The sequence below is a fragment of the Manacus vitellinus genome, unplaced genomic scaffold, assembly GCF_001715985.3.
Source record: "Manacus vitellinus isolate BGI_N305 unplaced genomic scaffold, ASM171598v3 scaffold_10_pilon, whole genome shotgun sequence".
Taxonomy (NCBI): Eukaryota; Metazoa; Chordata; class Aves; order Passeriformes; family Pipridae; genus Manacus; species Manacus vitellinus.
In genome coordinates this window covers 14336077-14359168 of record NW_021938838.1, presented here as the reverse complement: position 1 = coordinate 14359168, position 23092 = coordinate 14336077, and the positions used below count along the sequence as shown (strand labels likewise).

The 23092-nt window shown below is 40.3% G+C and overlaps 1 protein-coding gene across 1 annotated transcript; it reads left to right on the top strand.

The window, feature by feature from the left end:
- The first annotated feature begins 4330 nt into the window (after nucleotides 1–4330).
- LOC103760383 (cytochrome b-c1 complex subunit Rieske, mitochondrial) lies at nucleotides 4331–6731 on the top strand. The gene is made up of 3 exons (XM_018085148.2): nucleotides 4331–4336; nucleotides 4610–4700; nucleotides 5937–6731. The coding sequence occupies exons 1-3, from the start codon at nucleotides 4331–4333 to the stop codon at nucleotides 6545–6547; spliced, it is 708 nt and encodes a 235-aa protein (XP_017940637.2). The 3' UTR covers nucleotides 6548–6731.
- The last annotated feature ends 16361 nt before the right edge of the window (nucleotides 6732–23092 follow it).

The following is a 23092-nucleotide window of genomic DNA, read 5'->3' as shown; positions in this document are numbered from 1 at the left end:
TTTCATGTTTTAATCATCTTCTAACCACACTGTAATTTGAAATCAGTCTTATGTCTTTAAAAAATTGACAACTGTGTTTTCCAAAAAAATTATAGAATCATAGAATGTTTAGGAGTTGGAAAGGACCTTAAAGACCATCTAATCCCAATGCACTCACCACGAGCAGGGACACCTCCCACTAGCCCAGGCTGCTCAAAGCCCCATCCAACCTGGCCTTGAACACTTCCAGAGACAGGGCAGCCACAGCTTCTCTGGGCAACCTGTGCCAGTGTCTCACCACCCTCACAGGGAAGAATGTCTTCCTAATATCTAACCTAAATTTCCCATCTTTCAATTTGTACCCACTACTCCTTGTCCCATCACTACAGTTCCATCACAGCTACCTCATTTTGTCAGAAGGCTCTAAGAGCAGCAAACACATTTTGCTAAACATCTCTAGAACAGCCCTCAGTCAGAAAAAATATATTGTTTGGGATGAGACCATATCTGCCAAACAGCTGAGCTGGGTTAGCAAACTGAACACTTGCATCACTGTCAAAACTCAGAATCCTTACAAAAAACTCCACGAAACAACAACAACAAACATTAGCTCTGATCCTCAGTTTCATGGTGACCCACCAAATACCTACAGCATACTAACAGCTGATGGCCTTGGCAGAAACTGTTTTTGCCCTACTAGAACTTGTTCAGTTGTGATCAGATTTTTACTGTGACAATGAAATTTTGTAATCTGTTAGAGAATAGAAAATAAGATCACATTTCTGTAGTTCTTTTCCTCTTAAATGAAATTATGTTTAGAAAATGTGTGATGTTAAAATAGGCCTTCCTAGTTTTTTCTCCCCGATTATTGTTTATTTCCACAGATATATTGTGTCATAGCCCCTGTAGTTTCTAAAAATTACCTTTTCTCTAGAATGTTATTATGATGTCTTATAATTACTACACCTCCACTTACTACACTTACAGTACAGTGAACTGAGTTGGGTAAATCATTATCTACTCAGGCTTAGATGTCACAAACGTGCTGGGAAAGAAATAAATTATAGATCAATAGTACTGGAAGTGGAATGATCCATCCCACTTAATTAGAACTACCACATTTCAGTATGGTTTACAACAGTTAAAAAGAAAATGAAAAAGTCAAACTCTTAAATAAATCTTAATAAGGCCAGTCCTTAATCTACCATCCATAGAGACAGGGGTTTTTTAATGCACAATCATAAAATAATTCAGTACGACAATATTAGCAATAGCTGGTTTCCAAGACAATAGTTCTTCATACAGCCAGTATGAACCACTAAAGTTTCACAGCCTTGCATGAATAGACTGGGCTGGGTAGCTGAGAAATTCTGGTTAGATTTCTAGAAAAATGGTTCAGCTCAAACGTGTTCAAACATATCTCTGTGTCAAGTGTGTCCTGTATTTTGGGAAATTTTTAGAAGCCTGAAATAGTCCAAAGGCTTGACTGGAGCAGGTATGCACTCACTAATGGATCCATCTGGTACCAAACTAAATCTTACCATTGGAAGCTGTCACAAGTCAAGCATGAGACTGATATTATAAAGTAAAATAAATCTGGGAAATTAAAAAAAAAACAAAACAAAACAAAAAAACAAACAGAAGCACCAAAACCCCAAACAAACAAAAACAACCCCCCCAAAAACCTCCACAGATTGTATTTATTCTCTTCAATCGTTAGTCAAAGAATGGCTCCTTCCTTTAGTCCAGAGTTCATCTGTGTGATATATCTACTGTCCTCTCAGCCTTGCAATAAACCCAAACAAGTTTTGGGTGAGAATCATCATCCCACATAGAGCGGTCACTACAGAGAACTGGAACCTTGCCCATGGGAAGGACTCTGAGAGCTGGGCTGCTGCTTCCAACAACGTCCAAGCCACAGGTTCTGTTCCCCAGTGTGCCTTCCACGGAATCCTGCCTGTGCTCCCAGGCTGAGCCCTGCAGAGCCAGCCAGCAGCTCCTGCTGCAAAGGGAGCAACAACTACCATGGCATTCTGCCTTCTCCTCTCCAAAAGTGCAGCCCTTCCTCAGTGTGAATGGCTCGGGGCTGCCAAGATGCATTTTATGAACTGAACCTCCACCTCCAGAACGGCCCTTGGGAGAGGAATCGGGTTTGATTTGCCTGGAGGGTGTCATTTGCTGCTTGTGGCAGGGGGGAAGGAGCTGGCAGCAGTATTGTCTTGTTTCAGACTATTCTTCTGTGCAGTCAAAAGGGTGAAATTACATGTATTATCTAATTAAAGGAACCAAACACAGAAATTAACTGATATTTTTGTCTTGCCTGTTGCTGGCATATCGTCTCAGAAGATGTACTTTCAAAAACAAAGAAAAAAAAAGCCCACTTTTAGTTCCCCTTGAGAAGCTCCACAGAATAACACCATTACTCATTTTAGAACTACCTTAGCAGGTCAAGCTAAATCTATTGCTACCTATCAGACCACCTGTATTTTTAAGAGAAAAAAATATTCAAATCTATCAAAATATTTTCTTTAGTATTAACCCAACATTTTTTTAATACTTTGATTTACCTGTATTCACTCGTGCTCCCCATCCCTCCAAAACAAAATACTAGAAACAGCTTTTTTGCTACTTAAAAAAATCCAGCAGGAATTTTTCAAAATAATATATTATATCTTCATCAAGATATTAAGATAAAGACTATGTTTGCATCTCTGCCCATGTCTGTGATTGAGAATAGAAGAAATATATTTTTGGCAATGACAGCTGTTGTGTTCCTTCACCTGCCCAATCACTGATGATAAGAATGAGTTTCTGGGGAACTGTTTGAGTTCCCCAGCAGTCTGAGCCCCAGACTGAAGGGGCTGATGAGCAATGGAAAACACTGGAGCTGTGGCAGCTGGAAGGTGCCCAGAGAAATGTGGTTTTGAACATTGCATGTGCATTTTAAAACATGCTTTGCATTGTAAAACTGGAAGTAATATCCATCCCACAGCCAATTTCCTACGACAAACTAAAACAAATTATTTATCCCCCCACCCCCCCACTTTCCAACTGATCCAGGACTATAAAGAGATAACGAAAAAAAGAAATAAAAGGAGGCAAAAAATATACACGGTACAAAGGCAGAATAATAAAGGGCATATATTATGCTAGCAGTGACACATTTTTCTTTTAATTGTTGCTTCTGAATAGTATTTACACATCTCTCAATCCCACCACAGCAGCAGCAAAGGAATAAAACACGTTGATCCCTCCAGGGTGTTTTGGGGCCACAGTGTTTAAATGGATCCGTGTCCTGCAGGAAAGGCACAGGAGCCACTCACACGTGCCCGCAGCGTTTCACGAACCCTGCGTTGAAATATTCTGAAGTTTGGCGAGTTAGATTTGCTATCAAGTATCATCACAGGCACTGTAGGACGGGACTGCAACGCACTCACTGCCCTTCGGAACCAGCGAACAGAAACACCTCAGACAACGGCACTTAAAGAGAAAAAATCGTGTTTGCAATAGCGCTCGACTACTCTTTGTGAGAAGAAGGGATGGATAAAAAGGCAAGGAAAGGGAAAATAACCATGAGCCCACTCCATCTGTCCCCACCACCCCGCCCCTCACGGGGCACCCCGCGCCGCCGCCCGCCCGCCTACGTCACCCCGCGCGAGAGCCGCGCGCCCGTTGACGTCACGGCCCCCGCCCCGCGGGAACGGTCGCCGCGGTGACTCCGCCATGTTGTCCGTCGGCCGCCGCGGCGCCGGGCCTTCGCGGCCCTTCGTGTCCCGCCGCGGCCCACGCCAGTGCCCAGCCCGCTTCCGGAGCCCGCCTCGCCCCGGCGGCCGCAAGAGCCAGCAAAAGGGGCGCTCGACCCCAAGCGGCCCTGCTCTGCGGGAATCGCTGAGACGGCCGCGCCCGCGCCGCGGGGTGGGTCGTGCGCCAGCGCCAGCCTTGAAGCGGTGCGGGACGGCGTACCGGGCGTCGGGCGAGGGCCGGCGGGGACGGGGCTGGGGCTCCGCCGCCCCGGTCGGCGCTGCTCCCAGCGGGGACAGCGCGTCGGCGGGTGCAGGGCCCTGAGTGAGCAGCGGGCGGGTTTGGGTGTTTCGGGACGGTGTAAATGTTTGGTTGGGGCTGTCACGGTTGCAGCAGCACGCGTTGGCCACCACAGAGCTTGTTCAAGGGCACCTAAAGGCTGCTTCCTTCTGGTGACTCAGAGTGGGTCAGGCTGGAAGGAACCGCGCTGGGTCGCACCTGGTCCGACCTCCCTGCTCAGGCAGGGTCATCCCGGAGCACATGGGATTGTGTCCAGACAGTTCTTGAACGAGAGATATACTCAGGTGATACTCACTTTGCAGTGGGGAAAATGCAGGTAAATTCTGTGTCATTCAGTGAGGTATTTATCTGACTTTGGGTGTCAGAGCAGAGGTGTGCAGTGAGAACACACGGGGAGGGGAGTTCTACTAGGTGTTCCCTCCAGGTCAGAAAAGCAGCAGCCAGGGGATGACCCCAAGGTGTTCTTTAGAGCCCGACCTCGGCCAAAGGGCTGTGGCTCTCCCTGACTCACTGGTTTGCATTTCCTGGAGAATCCTGCCCAGCTCTGCTGGTGCTGGGCATGGTATAACACTCCTTCCTGCTGTTACAGGGGGCATTCCTATATTCCTGGGAAAGGGCAGTACCTTGGAGAAGATGCTCGGTAGCATTAGTGCCACAGGCTTCACCTGACCCCATAAAGGGTATGTTTAGGTGAAAATTCTGCAAGACTAACATAGCTGACATTTAGCCTTACTCGTAGTTCTAATTAACAAACATGCCTTTCACTGAATATAAGGAATTTTTAGCAGTTAGTCATATTACTTGGTACTAAATGAGAAATATTTTAAGTCTTGATCCTGAAACAACTTAGTATGGTTTACTCTCACAGAATTTTGAAGTTCAGTTTAATTTCTCTGCATTTAAAATTCTGCAGCAAATACCTTCTCTATGCTAAGTTACTTGTAAGTAAATGTAACTATTTTCCCCATCATATTGCATATAAATCCCTCAGAGTTAAATTTTAAGTACCTTGAGACAAGGGGTTTTATTACCATCTGTTAACTTTATGCCAGTTGCTAGAAAAATATAAAGACTACATAATACTTTTCAAGTAACAGAGGTTGCACTTTGGCAAGTTATATGTTCTGCCTTTGCCACGTTCTTGGCTTACAGATTTTCATTGTGGGAAGCAGCTTTCTTCTGCTGGAGAAACTAATGGAAGACCTCTTAGTTACCCATCACATCTTGTTACTTTAGCACACAGGTTTGATGTGGGAATCCCACTTGAAAAGCTTGGGATTAGCTTTATCCCTAAATCCTTCTAAAAAGCGAGCCTGGGGACTGCAGGTTTAAAAATTATGTACTGGGGCACTTACCTATGACAATAGCTTAATATAAAAGAGGATGCCTGCTATTTTTCATTGTAATGATGTTTAACCACACACTTAAGATTACTAGAAGCATAGAAGTTACTTAAGTCAAAAGAGCATACATGTGTTAAGCTGCAAATGTGCAAACTTCACTAAATCAAATTTCTTCACAGCAATTCTTTACAGGGAAACATTTGAATGGAAAACAGGTCTGTCTTTTCTGAGCTAGCCATGGTATCCTTAAAATCCACCAAAAAACCAGTTCACTTTTTTTCCAGAAACCCAGAATGTATCACAGATTTTTCTGCACCCTGGTCAGGCTTCACATAATTTTCACAGAACAGGTAAAACAGTTTCACAGATCAGCTGTTCATCTGCCAAAACTTCCTTCTGAAAACTATTTTCATACAACTGGAAATTGAAATGAATTATTAATGGACTCCTACCCAGACTTTGGAATAACTTTCACCCATTATTCCAAGAAAGCAATTAAAAAGGTATAACTAGAAATACATTATAATATTTTTTACCTAAAGGTTGTGTCACTCTGTGTTCTTTTCCGTGCAGCCCCTGCCAGTGTTCGCTGTGTCCACAACGATGTGGCAGTCCCTGACTTCTCTGCCTATCGCCGCCAGGATGTGCAAGATCCCACTGCGTCTTCCCAGGGCAGCAGTGATTCTAGGAAAGGCTTTTCCTACCTGATGACTGCAACGACATGTGTAGCAACTGCCTACGCTGCCAAGAATGTTGTCACCCAGTTCATTTCCAGCCTGAGTGCCTCTGCTGATGTGCTAGCCTTGTCAAAGATCGAGATCAAGTTATCTGACATTCCAGAAGGCAAGAACATGGCTTTCAAGTGGAGAGGGAAGCCCCTGTTTGTGCGCCACAGAACCCAGGCCGAGATTAAACAGGAAGCTGAAGTTGATTTGGCTCAACTGAGGGATCCGCAGCATGACTTAGACAGAGTGAAGAAGCCCGAGTGGGTGATCCTGATAGGTGTGTGCACCCACCTGGGCTGTGTGCCCATTGCCAACTCCGGGGATTTCGGGGGGTATTACTGCCCCTGCCACGGCTCCCACTATGACGCCTCTGGCAGGATCAGGAAAGGTCCCGCTCCCTTAAACCTTGAGGTTCCAACTTACCAGTTTGTTGGTGATGACATGGTGGTGGTTGGCTGAGAGACGAGGTGCCTGCTCACTCCCATGCTCCTGTGAATGTACAAAAGGGTTACCTGAGGCTCTGGCACACTGTAAAACCTAAATCCTAACGAGATTAGCTGTCTAGGTTCTCAACCAGAACTATGTTCAAATACTTGCCTGTGTTCAATTTTAATAAAATCTTGGAGTGAGCACTTGTTCCTGACTTATGGTAACGTGTATTTATTTGTGCACAGATTTCTCGTGTGTCCAGTCAAGGGCTTACTACAGCAGACCCCAAATGCATGGAACCCTCCTGAAGGGCTGTTGATTTAAGACAGCAGACACTGAGCTACAAAGCCATAGTGTCCTTCATACCACATATTTTCATTGTTTGTATTTTTTCTTGGTTTTACTGCATTATGGGAAGGAACAGATAAAAAAATTCATGCTATGAACTTCTAATAGTGTCTGAAGTAAGTTTCAATATAGAATCCTCCAAGATGTAATCCTGTTCCCTCCAACTACTTTTTTTTTTGTTTTCAGAAGCAATGAAGAAAAAAGCAAATAACAACCTACCTAGAATGAAAATTCTTTTATATTGTTCAGAGGCAGCTTATAATTGTTAAGCTAGAAGGATAATTTTATGATGATGTGGGCAAAAGCATGTCAGATTAGAATTATTTTTTTTTCTTGCAGATAAGGCTTAATATTACACATATAAACATCAGATCAGGTGCAAATACAGGTTTTACAGAGGATGAAAAAATAAATGTTAAGAACCACTAAGACTGAACCAATCTAATGATAAACACAGCAAAAGTCTGAGAGGCCAGAGGTATTTTAAGACTTGATGATTATAATTTCCTCTTACCTATAGGCTAAGCCTTTTAAAGGCCAAAACTTTGAAACCTTGATGTTGACCCTGAAGGTACAGAGAAAAAAATTCTGACTGAAAGAGATCTCTTAACCAGCATTGGTCCTGCCAGTACAGAACAGAGCTGGCAGGTCATTGCCTGCAGTACACGAGGGAAAACAAGGTCTGCTATTTCCAGAACAACCAAAGGAAAAAAACACAAACTACCCTGTGCTTTGTGTTTCTTCCCACTCTTGACCAGTGTTCTGTGAGTGCTTCTGTCCTGCAGTGCACTGATGTGCTCCCTCAATTGCAAAACAGAGTCCTCAGAATTCCCTGGGTTTGGAATGTGTAGCCTCATATGAACCTTTAAAAAAGCTGTCATGACAGTTGGCTTAAAGCTGAAGTTTTAAATAGGATTAATCAGAATAGTAGTGCATTTGGCACATCTGTTCTCAGATGGGTCAGTGAAAAAAGACCACAGATGACAACTATGTGAGTTCTTGGCTGTGCATTCTACACTAGGTGGTAAATTTGAGCTTTACACTTCGTTATATCCACAACAACATTCTCAACTTTTTTTCATATAATGAATGATGCTAAACCAGTGCTAAAGGAGATGTTTCCCAACTCATAGCTAAATAATTGGTATTCATCTGTATGCCCAGTGTTATAAGGTTGATCTCAAATTTCCTATTTCAAGGAAAAAAACCTTCTGAAGTAGCATTAGAGCATTGCTCATCAGCTCTCAAGTGGCTATTCTTACCTCAGCCCACAGGTACATTATTTAGGTCTAATCTTGCTTTAACATCATCACTAAGTAACTGCAAAATCTTCAACATTAAACTGCAGCCTACAAACCTCCCCAGCTTTAGGTTCTGTAACTACAAAAAAGTCCAACAAAATTTTCAAGATGCAAATAGTACAAGCTTATTCACTAATAAAACAGTAAAATACAAAGCTCAAAACACATTCCTAGAACTAAGCAGTATTAACCAGGGCCTGCACTATGGTCTGACATAATGCTGCTATGTGGGTATACTGAGAGAGAATTCTGTCTGTCACCAGCTGTACAATAGAAGTGCCATTCATTTCAGGGACTCTGTCACAATCTATGCAAGCAGCAGTCAGTAAAAATTTAAAACCATTTTGTCCAGCCTGTTTGGTGAACAACTCACATCCTATGTATATCCAAATATTAATTCTAAAGTATGGATTTTTCTTTGTGCTTCACAAAAGCAGAAAACTATTAGGTTGCTTTTTCCCTCTCCTTTTCAAATGGATTCAGACAACACAAAGCTCTTGTAGCTGAAGCAAAGGGACAAGTACAAGAAATGGTGTTGCCCATATCACCACAGACTCAGGCACCTGGTTCTGGCAGGTGAAATTAAAGGCCAATCCTACAGAAAGACACTGAGGTTCTAAGTGTGACTTGGATACCAGAATGTCAACCAAAAGGAGTCTTTTGTTCACTACTGAGGAACCCAGGTTTGGGTAGGTGGTTAGGGAGGACACTTGGAGCTGGTAGTGCAGCCCGTCCATTAAATCCATGCTCTTACTCTGACTGGGCATCCCCAGCAGATGAACAGAGTCTGTGGTGGGTTCTAGGGGGACCATGCTGAGAGAAACAAGGGCAATAACTAAGAAATGTCAACCAGCAGCTCTTTTTAACATCACTCAGCCTAAACTGTTTGTGTTTCAGAGGGAGGGTTTTTATTTTGTACATACTTATTAATTTAGCAAAACAATCAGCTATAACTAAGAAGTCAGACAAAACTTATAAACTTCTCCTAGTGAACAAGGAAATGTCATCAAGAGGAACAGGGCTTCAGAAAACACCTTGGTTACATTTCCATCTCCCAGCCCCAGCCACTGTAATACCTGTGCCTAGAGCTGCTTCCTGGGTTAGAACTGGCATAGCCAGGAGCAGTTTGCTCATTGCTATACCTGTTGGATGTATTGCAATCATCTGTTGGTAGTGTTTGCAACGAGAGGAGGAAAAGAGGGCCCTGAGGACTTCAGCAAGGCTCCCTGTATTTAGAAAATTGGTGTAGGAATTGTAAGAGGACAGGAGCTATGACGTGTAACACCGTCCCCTAAGTACAATACTAAACTTTCAAAATTAATGATGCTTCAATTTGTTAAAGCCTTCATTCAGATTTTGTGCATATTAAAACACAAAATAAGGCTATAATCCTATCTGTAAGCAGCTGGAGTACTATAAGGTGATAAGTAATAGCCTCCATGGATTTATCAGGAACAAATCATGTCAGTGCAATCACATTTGTTGCTTATAATAGGATAACAGGCCTTGGAAACAAGGGGATATTAGCAGTAACTAAGTTTTAACTTTTATTCTCACTTTCTCCTCTAAGTATCAGCCTATAGCCACTGTTGTTGGTAGGTCACTGAGCTATATGAGCTTTTTGTCTGACTCATTAGAGTTGTTCTTACATTGTTTAATATATTGCTTCACAGAGATACAACAGATTATATCCCACACAGTAACAGAACTCTAAATTTTCCTGAGAGTCAATCATGGCAAGTATTAAAATATCAGGAGGTTCAGCAGCTTTTGTAGCAGTTTGCTGGGAATTGTAGATACCCCAAAGGACCAAAGTACACTGAGGGATTGTGCAAGCTAGAATTTAATACACAACAAGACGTGGCTCATAGATTTCCCACTGAAGTACCCAGAGTGCCATGACAACTTCTGACCCAGCAGTAATTCTTTCCCTATAACAACATCAATTTTGACTGCCTGATAAAAAGACTACATACTTAGGTCAATATGTTTATCCTTTTACACCTGTAACATGGTTTGATTTAGATGGTTTTACTTGAACTTTAATGTTCTCACAAGCAGAAGCCACTATTTACTCTTTTCTGCAGTTCTTTTAATACCTCTGCTTCAGACTACAGTAGAAAATAAAAATATTTCTCTCCCAGCCATTGTACTTGATACAGATTAGGAAGATAAATAACTGCTTCAAAACATTTGTGTTGTTTCTAACTAAATAAAACATTGCTATTTTATCCCAAGGCATATTTGACATTTTATATCTGACAGACAAATTCTTCCTTTATGGTAATAGAAAAGAAAAAACTTACCTATACATACATATATATTTGCACATGCAAATAAGTATATAAGTCTCTTCAAATGCAATAAATTAACAAGGCCATTTTCTATATCAGCGTTTGGAAGGTTGGATATTCATCCAATAATTTTTAGGCCTAACCACAGTGACACTCAGCTTGTCCTGCTCACTTAACCTACTGGAATTGTTTGTGATCATTTCTCTCTTCTCACCTTATGCCAATCATTTTTCAGAAACATTTGTTTTTGAAGACAGTTTCCTATTTTGACAGATAATCTGTCCTTACTTGTAATTCATATCAATAGATATGGGCCACTCTTACATACAGTCTATAAATCATCAACCTTTTGCAGCCTCAATTCCTTGTCATCTCTAGGCTGCTCCACTGAGGTCAGGAAAGGTTGTCATTGCCACCGCTATTTATCTTCCAAATTTTTTCCTGTCTCTACCTTTTCCATTCATTTCCCGTACTTCCACTTATGCCAGCACGTATCACATCCATCAGCTTCCTCCAGACAGGAGTGATGCTCCACAAGCTCTGCATGGGGAGCACACTTGCACACTCTGAGCCCTTCAGCTGCACTCACAACACCAGTGAAACACACGGGGACTGATCAGCTGGGGAGGTTAAAAAAAAAGGCTGGAAGATTAGTAGTAAAATCATGGAGTCATGGTCTACCTTGTGGTTATGTATTAGGCAGCCTTTATGTCCAGAGCCCATCACTAGAAATAGTTATTGTCTTAATTATTCCAGCATTTTTTCTACAAAGGAAGCATAAATATCTTCAAAGATATCCAGAGTCAGCATGAAATAAAATTGTTGCAGTCGAAGCACACAGGAGGAGGGAAATCATCCTACAGGTACGATGGTAGAATAAATGTATCTCATTCAAGTACTAAACTGAACAGAGCCGTGGAGCTTCAATCTTTAGTGGGAAAATAAATGCCCCATGAACAGTAATGAATTAAAATTTCCTGATTACCAAAGCCCCACTGTGTACAGCATGGCCAGAGGCACAGGCTCTGTACCTTTGGGTACCTTAGAAAACATTCAGCAACCTACAAAGAAAAATCTCTTGAATCTCTGACTGCATTCTTCCCATCATGTTCATGATATTTAAGTCATTTTCCCTTCCATTTATCTTCCATAAAGCTCAGAGGCAGCAGAAATTGCCTCATTCTGTGATTTTTAGCTGTCTTTCATTCATCAGTAGTGTTATCAGCAGTATGTTTCTCCCGGGTGAGATATAATCTATTAACATTACTGGCAGCTTCTTGTGTGCTGCTTTTTCACTGCCTTTACCCAAGTGATCTTTAAGGGAATGCTTTTTACCTGAAATTTATTTGTTTGGACAATACAAAATAATTTTCTCCACTTTCTTCTGTAATTAGTTTTATCAGTATTAGAGAAAAAAAATCCAAACAGTGCACGTATTTGGTGTCTATCTTATATTCTTTGGACTTGGTTGCAAAGCCATTCCTGTTTCTGTGCAGCTTTTGGAAACATCTACATTTATCTGCTGTTGTTTCTGTTTTGATATAAAGTACAACAATTAAGGAATACTAAAGTCCTTGACTAAAATTATCTTTAGCAACTCATTTAAGTAATGTTTACAAAAACACTTTCATCTAAGAATCTCAAAGAGTGCTATTCCCGTTATCTCCTAAGCTGCCTCCCCGTTGCACTGCACTGTGTATTCCTGAATGACACACTGCTTTGAAGTCTTTAAATGACACAAGAAAATCACGGCTTAGGGATGTTTTTGACAACTAATTGTAGTTTTTGATAAGGCTCTTCCAACTCACTCTGTGAGAACATAAGTCTCAGTGTTTTCATTCTTCTTGGTTCATATTTTATTTAGGCCAAGATTAGCTCGTCACTCACTCGCCTCCAATCTGTGACTCCCCAGTCATGTCCTTCAGAGTAATCACAGAAACTTCTCCATATGCAGCATTATTTACTTCTGTCTTAGTTGTATACTAATCTTTGATATATCCAACTCATTCCACCAAATGGTTATAGTTGTACATAACATTTTTCATATGTGTTGGTTTAAAGTCACATTTTCTTTCAGCTGTGAAAGGTAATTTAGGTATGACATAGCTGCTATCTGGACACAGCTCTAAGTACTGTAGAAAAGCTCTAGTCCTTTCCCACATGACCATTTTTAATCTCAGCAGAATGACACCAACTGGCAAGGAATGACAATACTTGGAATACAATTCCTTGCAGAAGAGCACAAGTAACTCGAAAACTGATTAAGGTGATGTAGTCCCTCACTAGCCAGCTCACTGTAGTGGTTCATATACACTGCAGACTCTTCACAGGCTTTCACCAACACATTTGATCAGTGATTGACCTGAATTTAAATTTGTTTAAACTCATGTTTCATGCAGTACAAATCAGAGGAGGACAAGAGGAGGGCATTACAGCAGGAAGAATAACTGACAGAAATTTTTAGGACATATGTTAGAATAGACTACACTTTCTGTCAGTGAAGTATTTATCACCATCCCCTTTTTTAGCTTGTAAATTTTAATTGGATGAGTCTCCCCTCACAGAGAAGGAGAATAAGGGGGTGGGAAGATGCTCAGGAAGCATTTTAAACCTCTGCAATTGCACAGGAACCCGACTAACACTGCTCAAAACACTGCTCTTTTAAAGACATTTAAAGGAACAGAGGAGAATTTTCTGATATTAGGATAAAGTGAATCTGCCATAACACAGTGTTCAGCTACCACTTATATCTTCCCAATGTGCCATTTAGATCTTCTCCCAAAATATCCAGACATAAAAGGGTAGAGATAAAAAGCATGCAGAGAAATCACCAAACTACAAAAGTAAAGTAAAAGAATGGAAATGTGGATTGCAGATGCTGTCATTGCTTCAGAATGTGAGGAAGGCAGAAAAACAGGGGTAGTTTAACAAGTGGAGCAGAAATTTCATGGAGGAAAGGTCCATCTGTGGCTCAATCTCTGCTCCAAGTAAAGCCCACAGCAGATGGAAACTGGGACTGTAAACCCAGAGGAAGGACAACTCTAGTCTTACATGTTTCTTGTTCTCTTTCCAAAAGTATTTCCTACTGATTGATGCTGTAGAGAGGGTGGGCCATGACCCCACACAGTGCATCTTTAGCTCCAAGGAGAGCAAGGAGCTCAGTGGCACTGGAAATTATCTTTTCATTTTATGATATCTCTGGTGAAGCATCAGACTTCTACAGATTTATTTAGGTCTCTTTGAATAAAGTATCCCACATATAGTGGGTGACAGCTACCAGTAATGTTGTCATTATTGTTATTACTGTAGGAAAGATTTCAGCATAAAAATGTTTATAGAGCCAAGGTTTATACAGACTGATTTCACATTGCACCTCCTACACTGAAATATTCCTCTAAATAGAAGCCACAATAATTCTACAATAAGCTGCATCCAGAGGCTTGAATAGCAACCGTAATGGCTCCCTTAGAGCCAAGGCAATTCCAGAGCAAATAGACATTTCATCTCCCAAATGAGACAGGAGAAGGACAGTAAGAACATCCCTCACAAAGCAAACCCAAATACAGACTTTTAAAACTTGCATATATTATAGATTATTGGTACTTGGATGCTCTGTAATGAACTCTATTGTCAATAAATATCTTTGGGCCAGGTAGGGATGATCTTTGATATACTCAAAAGCTGAGCAAGAATAGCAGCAGAGGATACTATTTGGGTTTGCATCAATTCATCTCTACTGTGCTCTTTGGCTATTGTTCTGACACTGCTGCCCCAGGTACCACAGGTAGTAGCATCCAAAATATCACAACCATCTGAATTTCTCCAAATTTTAACTGCGATAATCAGGATCAGCTTGTATCCATCATGGTGTACTTTAATGTCTTCAAAGTACTCCTTTTTAAACAGAGGCTGTCACAGCTATACCCAACTTAATAAAAAATAGATCAAAAACAATACACTTATTTGCTTAAAAACATTTGTTGCTAACATTACACACTGATGCACCATCTCATTACAGAAATTTCTAAGTTGGGTCAATGTATTATAGAAGTTGCTTATAAAAATTATTGAATAAACTTTGGACCAATCCTGCAGTGTAGCACCCACCTCTCCAGATCAAGTGGGAGCAAGACTTCATCTGGTAATACAGATTTGTAGGAACTGGTCCATTGTTTCGAGGGGAAAAAGGGTTTTTTAAAAAGTATTCATTATTTAATCAAGCCTATTTACCTTAGAATGATTACCTACTTATTTAAATCTTGTTAATGCTCTTGTTATTCTTCAAGGATTTATGAAAAAATCCAACAACAGGTAAGCTATCTTGTTCTGTAAATAATACATTAAATTTTGTGCACACAAAATAATTAATTCTGAACAGTAACACTGCATTATAAAACAATTCCCAATAAAACATTCTCTAATTATAATTCCAAGGCTCATATTATTTTTGCAACTTGTGTTGGCTTTTTGATAGATTATAATAAAAGCAAATTACTGAATGTTCTAATAATATAGTTGTCAAATAACACCATAATGCCCAACTGATGACTAATCACAATGTATAATTCCCCATAAAAGATAATTGACAATTGATTTTCTTAAATACTGAAAGAATTCATCATGATTAACACTACTACAGTAAAATCCAAAGGAATTAGAAAAGATTTATCTCTATTTGAGCATTCCTGCAAATGTTAGACCTACTGAAGAGAATAAATAACAAAGAGAGGTTAGAAACACAACATCCTCCTCCCTCCTCCACAGGCAGAAGCTGAGTTCCAAGGATGTAACTCAGGGGGATCAGTACCTTTGTAGGTGCACCATGGTTTATATGCACAGGGGGTGCTTTGCTCCCAAGCCCTGTCAAGACACTCAGCTCTGGGATCATCATCTCATTGTCTGCAAATCTGGGACTGGATTTAATTCTTCGATACTACAGAAATTGCCAGGGTCATTTGGATGGCCCCTCTGCTATCCAAAATATTCATATCTTCCCTAGTATTTATGTACAAACCTCCTGTTTTACACTTTTTACAGCATGCACTACATTCCCAGCTACTGGGATGTCAGCTTTTCCACAGTACAAGACTTTTTCATTATTTCATTAAAACTAAATGAGAAAGGATGTTGCTTATATTACTGGGGGGGGGAGGAAAAAAAAGGCAAAAAAAGGCAAACAATACTGAAATTCTTTACTGTGAGGGTGGTGAGGCCCTGGCACAGGTTGCCCAGAGAAGCTGTGGCTGCCCCATCCCTGGAAGTGTTCAAGGCCAGGTTGGATGGGGCTTGGAGCAACCTGGGCTAGTGGAAGGTGTCCCTGCCTGTGGGCACATGACACAGGGCTGGAACTGGTTGATCTCTAAGGCCCCTTCCAACCCAAACCATTCTACCACTCTGTGATTCTATGCTTGAACTGGTAAGCTGAGTCATATAAACTACAGCAGTTTTCAGAGTGTCTCAGTTCAGTAAAACTATGTAAAATTGCAGAGTAATAGCAAGTCAGGTAACAATCTCTACCTAATTAACCATTTGCATTTCTATGTTTTTACCATGTACAAACAAGCAAACTACAGGTTTAAAATGTCATTTGTTTTCCTTGCACCCAGAAACAATGACATCAGTTTAATAAAAAGCAGAAGGCATTTGGATTTTTTCATGTTTTCTGCATCTAACCCGATGTGAAGCAGCCTAAGCTGGCAGAGATGGTCAGGGAAGTTCTCACATTCCTCTACACACACCTCACCTAGACTAAATAACAGAAATGGTTTCACTAGAGGAAAAGCACTATCCCCAACCCACACTTTCCTTTTCTATTAATTTCAAAACTGCTATGGAATTATTTATGACTTCCTCAACAGTTAGTAGGAATGACTGAATACTTGGATTTAATATCCAGCTTCCCAGTGGCAAGTAAAGAATTTTGCAGCCCATTTTTCATCTGTCTTTGTGTAACTAAGGTGAATCTAACAAAAAGTCTAATCTGCTCTCTGAGTGCTTTATCCTTTCCATCATTCACTCTACTCACAGCCTCTGTAAAAGCCCCTTCCCAGGCCCATCCCATCATCCCACTGCTAATTTATTTAACTCCCTTTTGAAGAAATCTCCTGATCTCATCTTAAAGGGCTTAGAGAATATTCTTTCTCTACTTGAGAAAGACTAGTCTTCCACCTTCCTTCACTCCTGTCATGGTGTATTCCCTTCCCAATCCCTTTTCTCTGCTGCCTCCTTAGGGCTCTACCACAGAGCTCCAGGTGATGTGCAGTGTGTGAAAGAGCAGGAAGGGGAGACCTGGCAAGACCCTGTTTCAGGAGCCTTGGCCTATTGCTGGGTTTTCAATTGAAACATGGGAAACTACACATGAATGTATAGCATTTACAAATACCTAAAGATACGGGGGCTCAGCTTCTGGGGAACCCAACATTCCTAAGTTGTCAGATATCAAGCTGGGAGTGCAAGATGTCTAGAAACCCATACCAGAGAGCCAGGTTCCCCCAGGAAACTGGCTTTAAAGCTGCAATTACTGGAGTATTCATCCTCACAAAGCTGTGAGCCTTGAATCCAACACTGGAGCTGTAATTTGCTTCCCAGGGTTTAGGCTTTCTGGCTCCCCATTAGCTCCAGCAGGTTGCACTGTAGCACAGACCCAAGCCAAGTTGGTGGGAGCCTAGAAGCCATATGAAACAAACCAAAGAAAGCCTTGGAGAAAACAACAACAACACCCACCAAACATAAACCATCCTGGTAAAACAAACTAAAGAATGCAATTATTCAAGGAAGCCAATCTCAGTGTGCAATTTTGAGATAATAGGCTGAAATGTAGCAAAAAGCACACCACTGCCTGTTCAAAAGCTCATCTGAGAGGAATGCTAAATTGACAATAACACAAACAAATAGTAATCCATTTGTTGTCCAATATTCTTTAACAAGCAGTCAGAATGGTCAGATCCTTCGGGAAAAGATACAGAGCTTTGTATAACACACTAACTTATAAACCCATAATCCTATTTACTGCTTTCCATAAAACAAGAATATGAGAGCATTTGCTTAAATGGAAAGCCACACATTTCTGAGCTTTGTGTAAGTGGATAACGACAGCCAGACTTGTAACTTCCTCTCCCTGACCAGGAACTGCCTTCAGCAGGAGAGTTCTAAATAATCCACATTAGTTTGCTCTTCTTTGCATGTACATTTGCATCCATCTGTTACCTCACAGGTAAATGTGAGAAAAAAATGATCCCTGTTTTAAATCTGTTTTATGGCAAATACTGGGAAATGCTTAAAAAAATAAAGCAAAACCAAAACCCAGCACAATACAGGATCTGCTTATGGATGTCACTGTCAGAAAACAGTAGTGAGGGGAGCAATTCATTAAGTTTAGTAAAAGGAAGCCAAACACTGAAGACTACTTCCATCCAAGTAGGATAACATTAGCTATGTAATACCATCAGACCTCATATTTCAAAGTAATTACCAAATGGAATTGGGAGAACAGTATTTTTCACTATTTGGCAAAAAGAAAAATGTTCAGTAAAGAGTTTGTTGGGTTGTCTTCCTGCATTCCCCTACGGGAATCAACGCACTGATCTTGCTCTAAGTGCAGTTTGATTATCCATGGTCAAAACAAGAACATCCTGGGTTTACACTGAGCAGGGTGCCAACTGCAGTTTGTGTGTAGTGTATGTGCCCACGTCTGTCTATGCACCTGAACACACACAGCTAGAGAAGTCATTTGCCATAGGCATTGCCCATGTGACTCTCATACTGAGGGGTGAATGAGTGTGCAAATAGGAATTTCTAGTCAGAGAACAGTTCCATATTTTCACAGGAGGTTTGCCACCCTCTTGAAAAGAATGTGACCTGCTGTCACATGAACCACACGTGTGAGAGGTCACACTCACATTTAGATTTTGTTTTCATTGTTCCCTGTAGGTTTTTTTTCTGGCTATAATTAGAGTTAATCACATTTCAAAGTACCAAGATAATTATCTCCATGTCAAATTAGTTATTTTCAAGTGAAAGACTGTTTCTGCCTAATTTTTCCCATCTTGAAAGCAAAGCAGTGATCCCCAGATCTTTTATGTCATTTCTTTATGAACACGAGGTTACGATAAGCTACTTTCTGAACCACTGCTTGAATGCAATTTATTTTACATAGCTTTGCATAATAAAATAGCATTTCAGATAACTTATTCAAAGGGCAGATACTAATTCTCTGAAGATTTCATTAAATCACTCTTTTCATGTGAAATTAATGTGCCAAGTTAATTTTGGAATAAACAAACCAAGATATTTAATTGCTTTGTGATAAATATGTACTGCTTGTCTAGAATTTTATCATGCAGTTTTACATTTTAAACTCCATGTATTTGTGTGTCTCTCAAAATATTTAAATTTATGCATTTACTGGTACACACAATAAGATGTATTTAATAAACTGGTAACTCCATGTTCATATCAGACATAAAGTTATCTTTAATAATTATTTTGTATCTTGTGTTTTCCTAAAGCATGAATGACAGAGGAGACTTTCTTGGAAGAAGTTGGTTGTAAACAAATTGACACACAAAACCTGAAGGATAATGACGAGTTTTGACAAAGGGGAACTAACAGTAAAAAAAATGCAGCTGCACAAGGGCAAGACAGCAAAACTCAGCACTCAAGTCAGAGTTCCTTCACCTCAGACTTCACAAGCTCACTTCCCTCTTTTCCCCCCTTAAGTAAATGTAAAGCTGTGCTCCAAAACTGCACCACGCAAAATACAGTTAGTTGGAAACCAGCTTAACTCATCTTTTGAGTTTGAGTTTCAGAAAATGGTCAGCTTTAAGCCACAGAGCCTAATCAAAGCATTACATGACCCTGCTCCCAGTTTTAGAAGTCCTAAGACACTGCATGCAGTTCTTCCACTGACTGACCCTGCAAGTGCTCCTCTCGGCCTTTATCACTGGGGAAACAAAACCACCACCTACTAAAGAATGTGGTGAGAAAGATAAGTGTGCACTGCTGAGCAGTAATTAATGCAGCATCTTTAGGAAGAGGGAGATTCTGATGAGCTTTACTGGTACGAAATAAGCTCACAGTCCACCAACAAACATTTACTAGTGCTCCTAACAAGGAGAAATGTTTGAGATTTTAGAGCCAAAAGGTACATTTGACAGCCATCAGCAATTATTACTATTGCTGTAACAATGCAGCTGGATGCATATTTTACTTCACTTCTTGGCAATATTTTATATTACTTTTAAAGGATACAAAAATCCATCACTATTCTAACATTTTACACTGATTTATGCAAGCATAATGTTGGAATTAGTGCTCTTGATGTTTTCTTCTGAAAGGGTTGTAAAACATTCTTGCAAGTTATTTCAATTTTTTTATACCTTTTCAAGAAAATTATACTCAGCTAGAATAAATTATTTCAGTTCTTCAGTTACTAGTGAAGAACAATCTTTTCATTTAGGGCAATATTTCAGCTTTTACTACAAATTGGGGAAGGAACACCCAAGCTGAACTGTCATATGGATACCAATAGCACATTTTTAAATAGAAAACTAATTATTACGCAGTTTTGTAGCTGAAATGTTTCTAGGAAAACCTAGCATAGAGCAGAGACATTTTATGCTTTTTAACAGGATACACAAAAAGGTAACTTTTAAAGCTTTTTCAGGAGAAATATAGTCAGTATCATGATAGATCGTAATCTCTTCTGAGGAAAAAAAAATGCTTAATTTTAAACCAAGGCTTAAAACTCTTTTAAATTCAAGAGAACTAAAGCTTACCAAATCCAAATAGTCATTAAACTAACAACTCTATATAATCTACCGTTGACTGATGGTGAAGTAGTTGCCCAAGTGCTTAATTGACTCAGACTGAAACAATGTGTATGGGGAGCTCAGAAATTACATCACCTTGAGTTTTTAAACATATATTTGTACTTCTACAAAAATAAACACGTATTCCATAAAACCATAAATGGTTTGGGTTGAAAGGGATCTTAAAGATATCTAATTCCAACCACTCTGCCACGGGGAGGGACACTTTCCGTAAGATCAGGGGAGTACACCTGTGCCAGTGCAGCTTATGCAGGTTAAGTCCTCAAAGGGTTAAGCCCTTGGTCGACTTGCAATGGTTTAAAATTCTCATCTCAGTTATAAAAAGTCATTATTTATCTGAATGAAGAGGAAGAAGGAAGACTAGATGGTGAAAGCAAGAGCAGAAAGTCTACATGCTAATGTGTGACTGGGTCCTGATCAGCATCCAATTGTGAACACCAGCGTTCCTCAATGGGATGCAAATTTGATGATAGGTTGCATGTGCAATTGAGCAACACAAATATCTTATTCTCAGCTGCACTAAGGGCCAAGGCTGCACTTCTGAAAATAATTATTTTTTTTGAATACACAATTTTGAGGGTCATTGCCCATAGATTGCTGAAAAAGCACTCTCTGGGAATCTAGACTTATTTGTTTGGCCATGAGTTTATGTTTCACAGTGCAAGATAAGGCCTATTTGCTGCTATTGCCCATCAGAATGTAATCAGCTTCTGTTATTATAATCAGTTTATTCATTCTTCTGTAGCATACTGTGCTATGCTCAAGTTCAATAAGAAGAATTTTATTGTAGGAGTGACTTGTTTGTTGATTTGCTTGCTTCCTTTCCTGCCAGATTGTATATACATGGAGGTAAACAGGTAGGCTATAACATTTAAAGACTTCCTAACCCTAAATTGATGCAGCCTCTGGAAATGTCTTCAAACTGATGCCCAGCTCCAGTGCCCAATTCTCAGCTTGCAGGGTAGTATTAATACCTACCAGCTCCCACCTCTTCACATTAACACAGATTATTTCAATGCTGGGTAAACAAAATGAGAAAATGAGGGCACTGCTGCCTACATTTGGGAAACACTGCCAAGGGCAGCAGGCCAGGGCCAAAGAGAGACTCAGCTCTCCTGCAAGCAGCCATCCTGTGGAGCAGGTTTGCTGGGGGATGGCCTGGCTGAGCACACCATGATCTCGCCATAAGGGGCATTTTCTGATCTCAGTTTTATAAACCCTCTTTCCTATATTTACAGCTACCCAGGTACTTTTTCCTATTACCAGAAGCACTTAAGGGGTTTACTAATGCATTGGAAGCACCTTTGTGATAAGGAAACATAAATAGCTACAGCAGTAAATCAATGAGCATTATGCTACTCCAGATTGTGGAGGGGGATCATTTCATTATGCTGATTAAAAAAAAAATACACATTTTACTACCATATGAAGGTGCATTTCTATGTACAGGGAATGTGAAGTATATTACAGCTTAATAGGAGAGGAAAATAATTACAGGATATGCTACTAACCAAAAGCAATCAGTACCATATGAGAACTGTCAGGACAGGGTTATGGGAGAGGGGTGCATTAGAAGACAATGTGCCTTATGAGGAAGATGGAGGCATTATTAAAACATAATTCACATGCAGAGTGATGCATGCCTTACACACTCCCAGCTAATGCTTCCTAGGAAAACAGATTGCTTTACAGGTTTAATTATTTAATTTCATTTTTCAAAAGTGCAAAGCTCTAGCCAAGAAAGCATCTCTTGCAATATCAATTCAAATAGCATTTTCTCCTATCTAGTTGGTACCTCCTATTTAATAATCAACTGCCAGCAAGAAAATAAAGACTAATTAAATTAATAAAAATTAATTACACTATCAGATATTTTAAATTTCTATAGTAAAACAAAAATTGTGCTCGAGCAATTAGACCAGCATGTTAATGGTCCTACTTGTTGTTATTTATTTGGTACATTTGTTCAATAAGATCAGCCTCTTTTTAATTAAACACATTTTATCCTTTTATTGCCATTGCATAAAGTCCAAAAGTCACAACAGGGAATACGTTATTAAGCCATTGCACACTTCCTAAATAACTGAAAGCACTTAGTTTCTCCTCAAACACTACAATGATCTAGAGAAGGAGAATATGATTATGATTATTAGAAATAATAATCACTTAGTATTTCCTTTTACATTTACAGTCTCCCAGTGACTCCCAGCAGCTCTGGGTCCAGCTTGCCATGCCCTGCATCTCAATCTCCACTGTCAGCCTGTCCCCCTGGAGAGCTCCTCTGCAGAGAGAGGAGTGTCCAGTGCCCTGTGCTGCCAATGTCCAGCAATGGGGACAGAAGCCAGACTTTGCCAAGTCCCAGCAGCAGAGTCAGCCCTCAGCTTGGTTCCAGAGAGTCCTTAATTTTGAGTAAATGAAATATTGGGAGAAGATTACACTGTAACTTTGAATTAGGCTTGCACCTGATTCAACTCAATCAAATGCTGAAACACAGAAATAAACCTCATTCAAGCAGTGCTTTGCCAGCCCTGCAGAGGACACGAGGCCCAGAAGGGTTTTTCTGGACACTGTGGAAGGCTATTACAGACTAACACATGGGCACGGAAGGAAGCAAGAAAAGACAGAGGATGGAGAACATTATCCAGTTTCACTTGAAATGCCCAGTCCCCATTAGTCCCAAAGGCACAAAAACCCACACAGTCTACCTAAGTCACAAAGATATTTAAATAATTCAGTGTGAGTTTCAACATACAAGCTATACAGGACACTGCCACAGGCTTGTAGCAGCCCCTCTCATCTCAG

Excerpts from the sequence above, each read along its gene's own strand:
- LOC103760383 (XM_018085148.2), top strand. Across the intron at positions 4,701-5,936 it reads TTCACCTGACCCCATAAAGG|CCCCTGCCAGTGTTCGCTGT; the intron begins GTATGTTTAGGT and ends TTTTCCGTGCAG.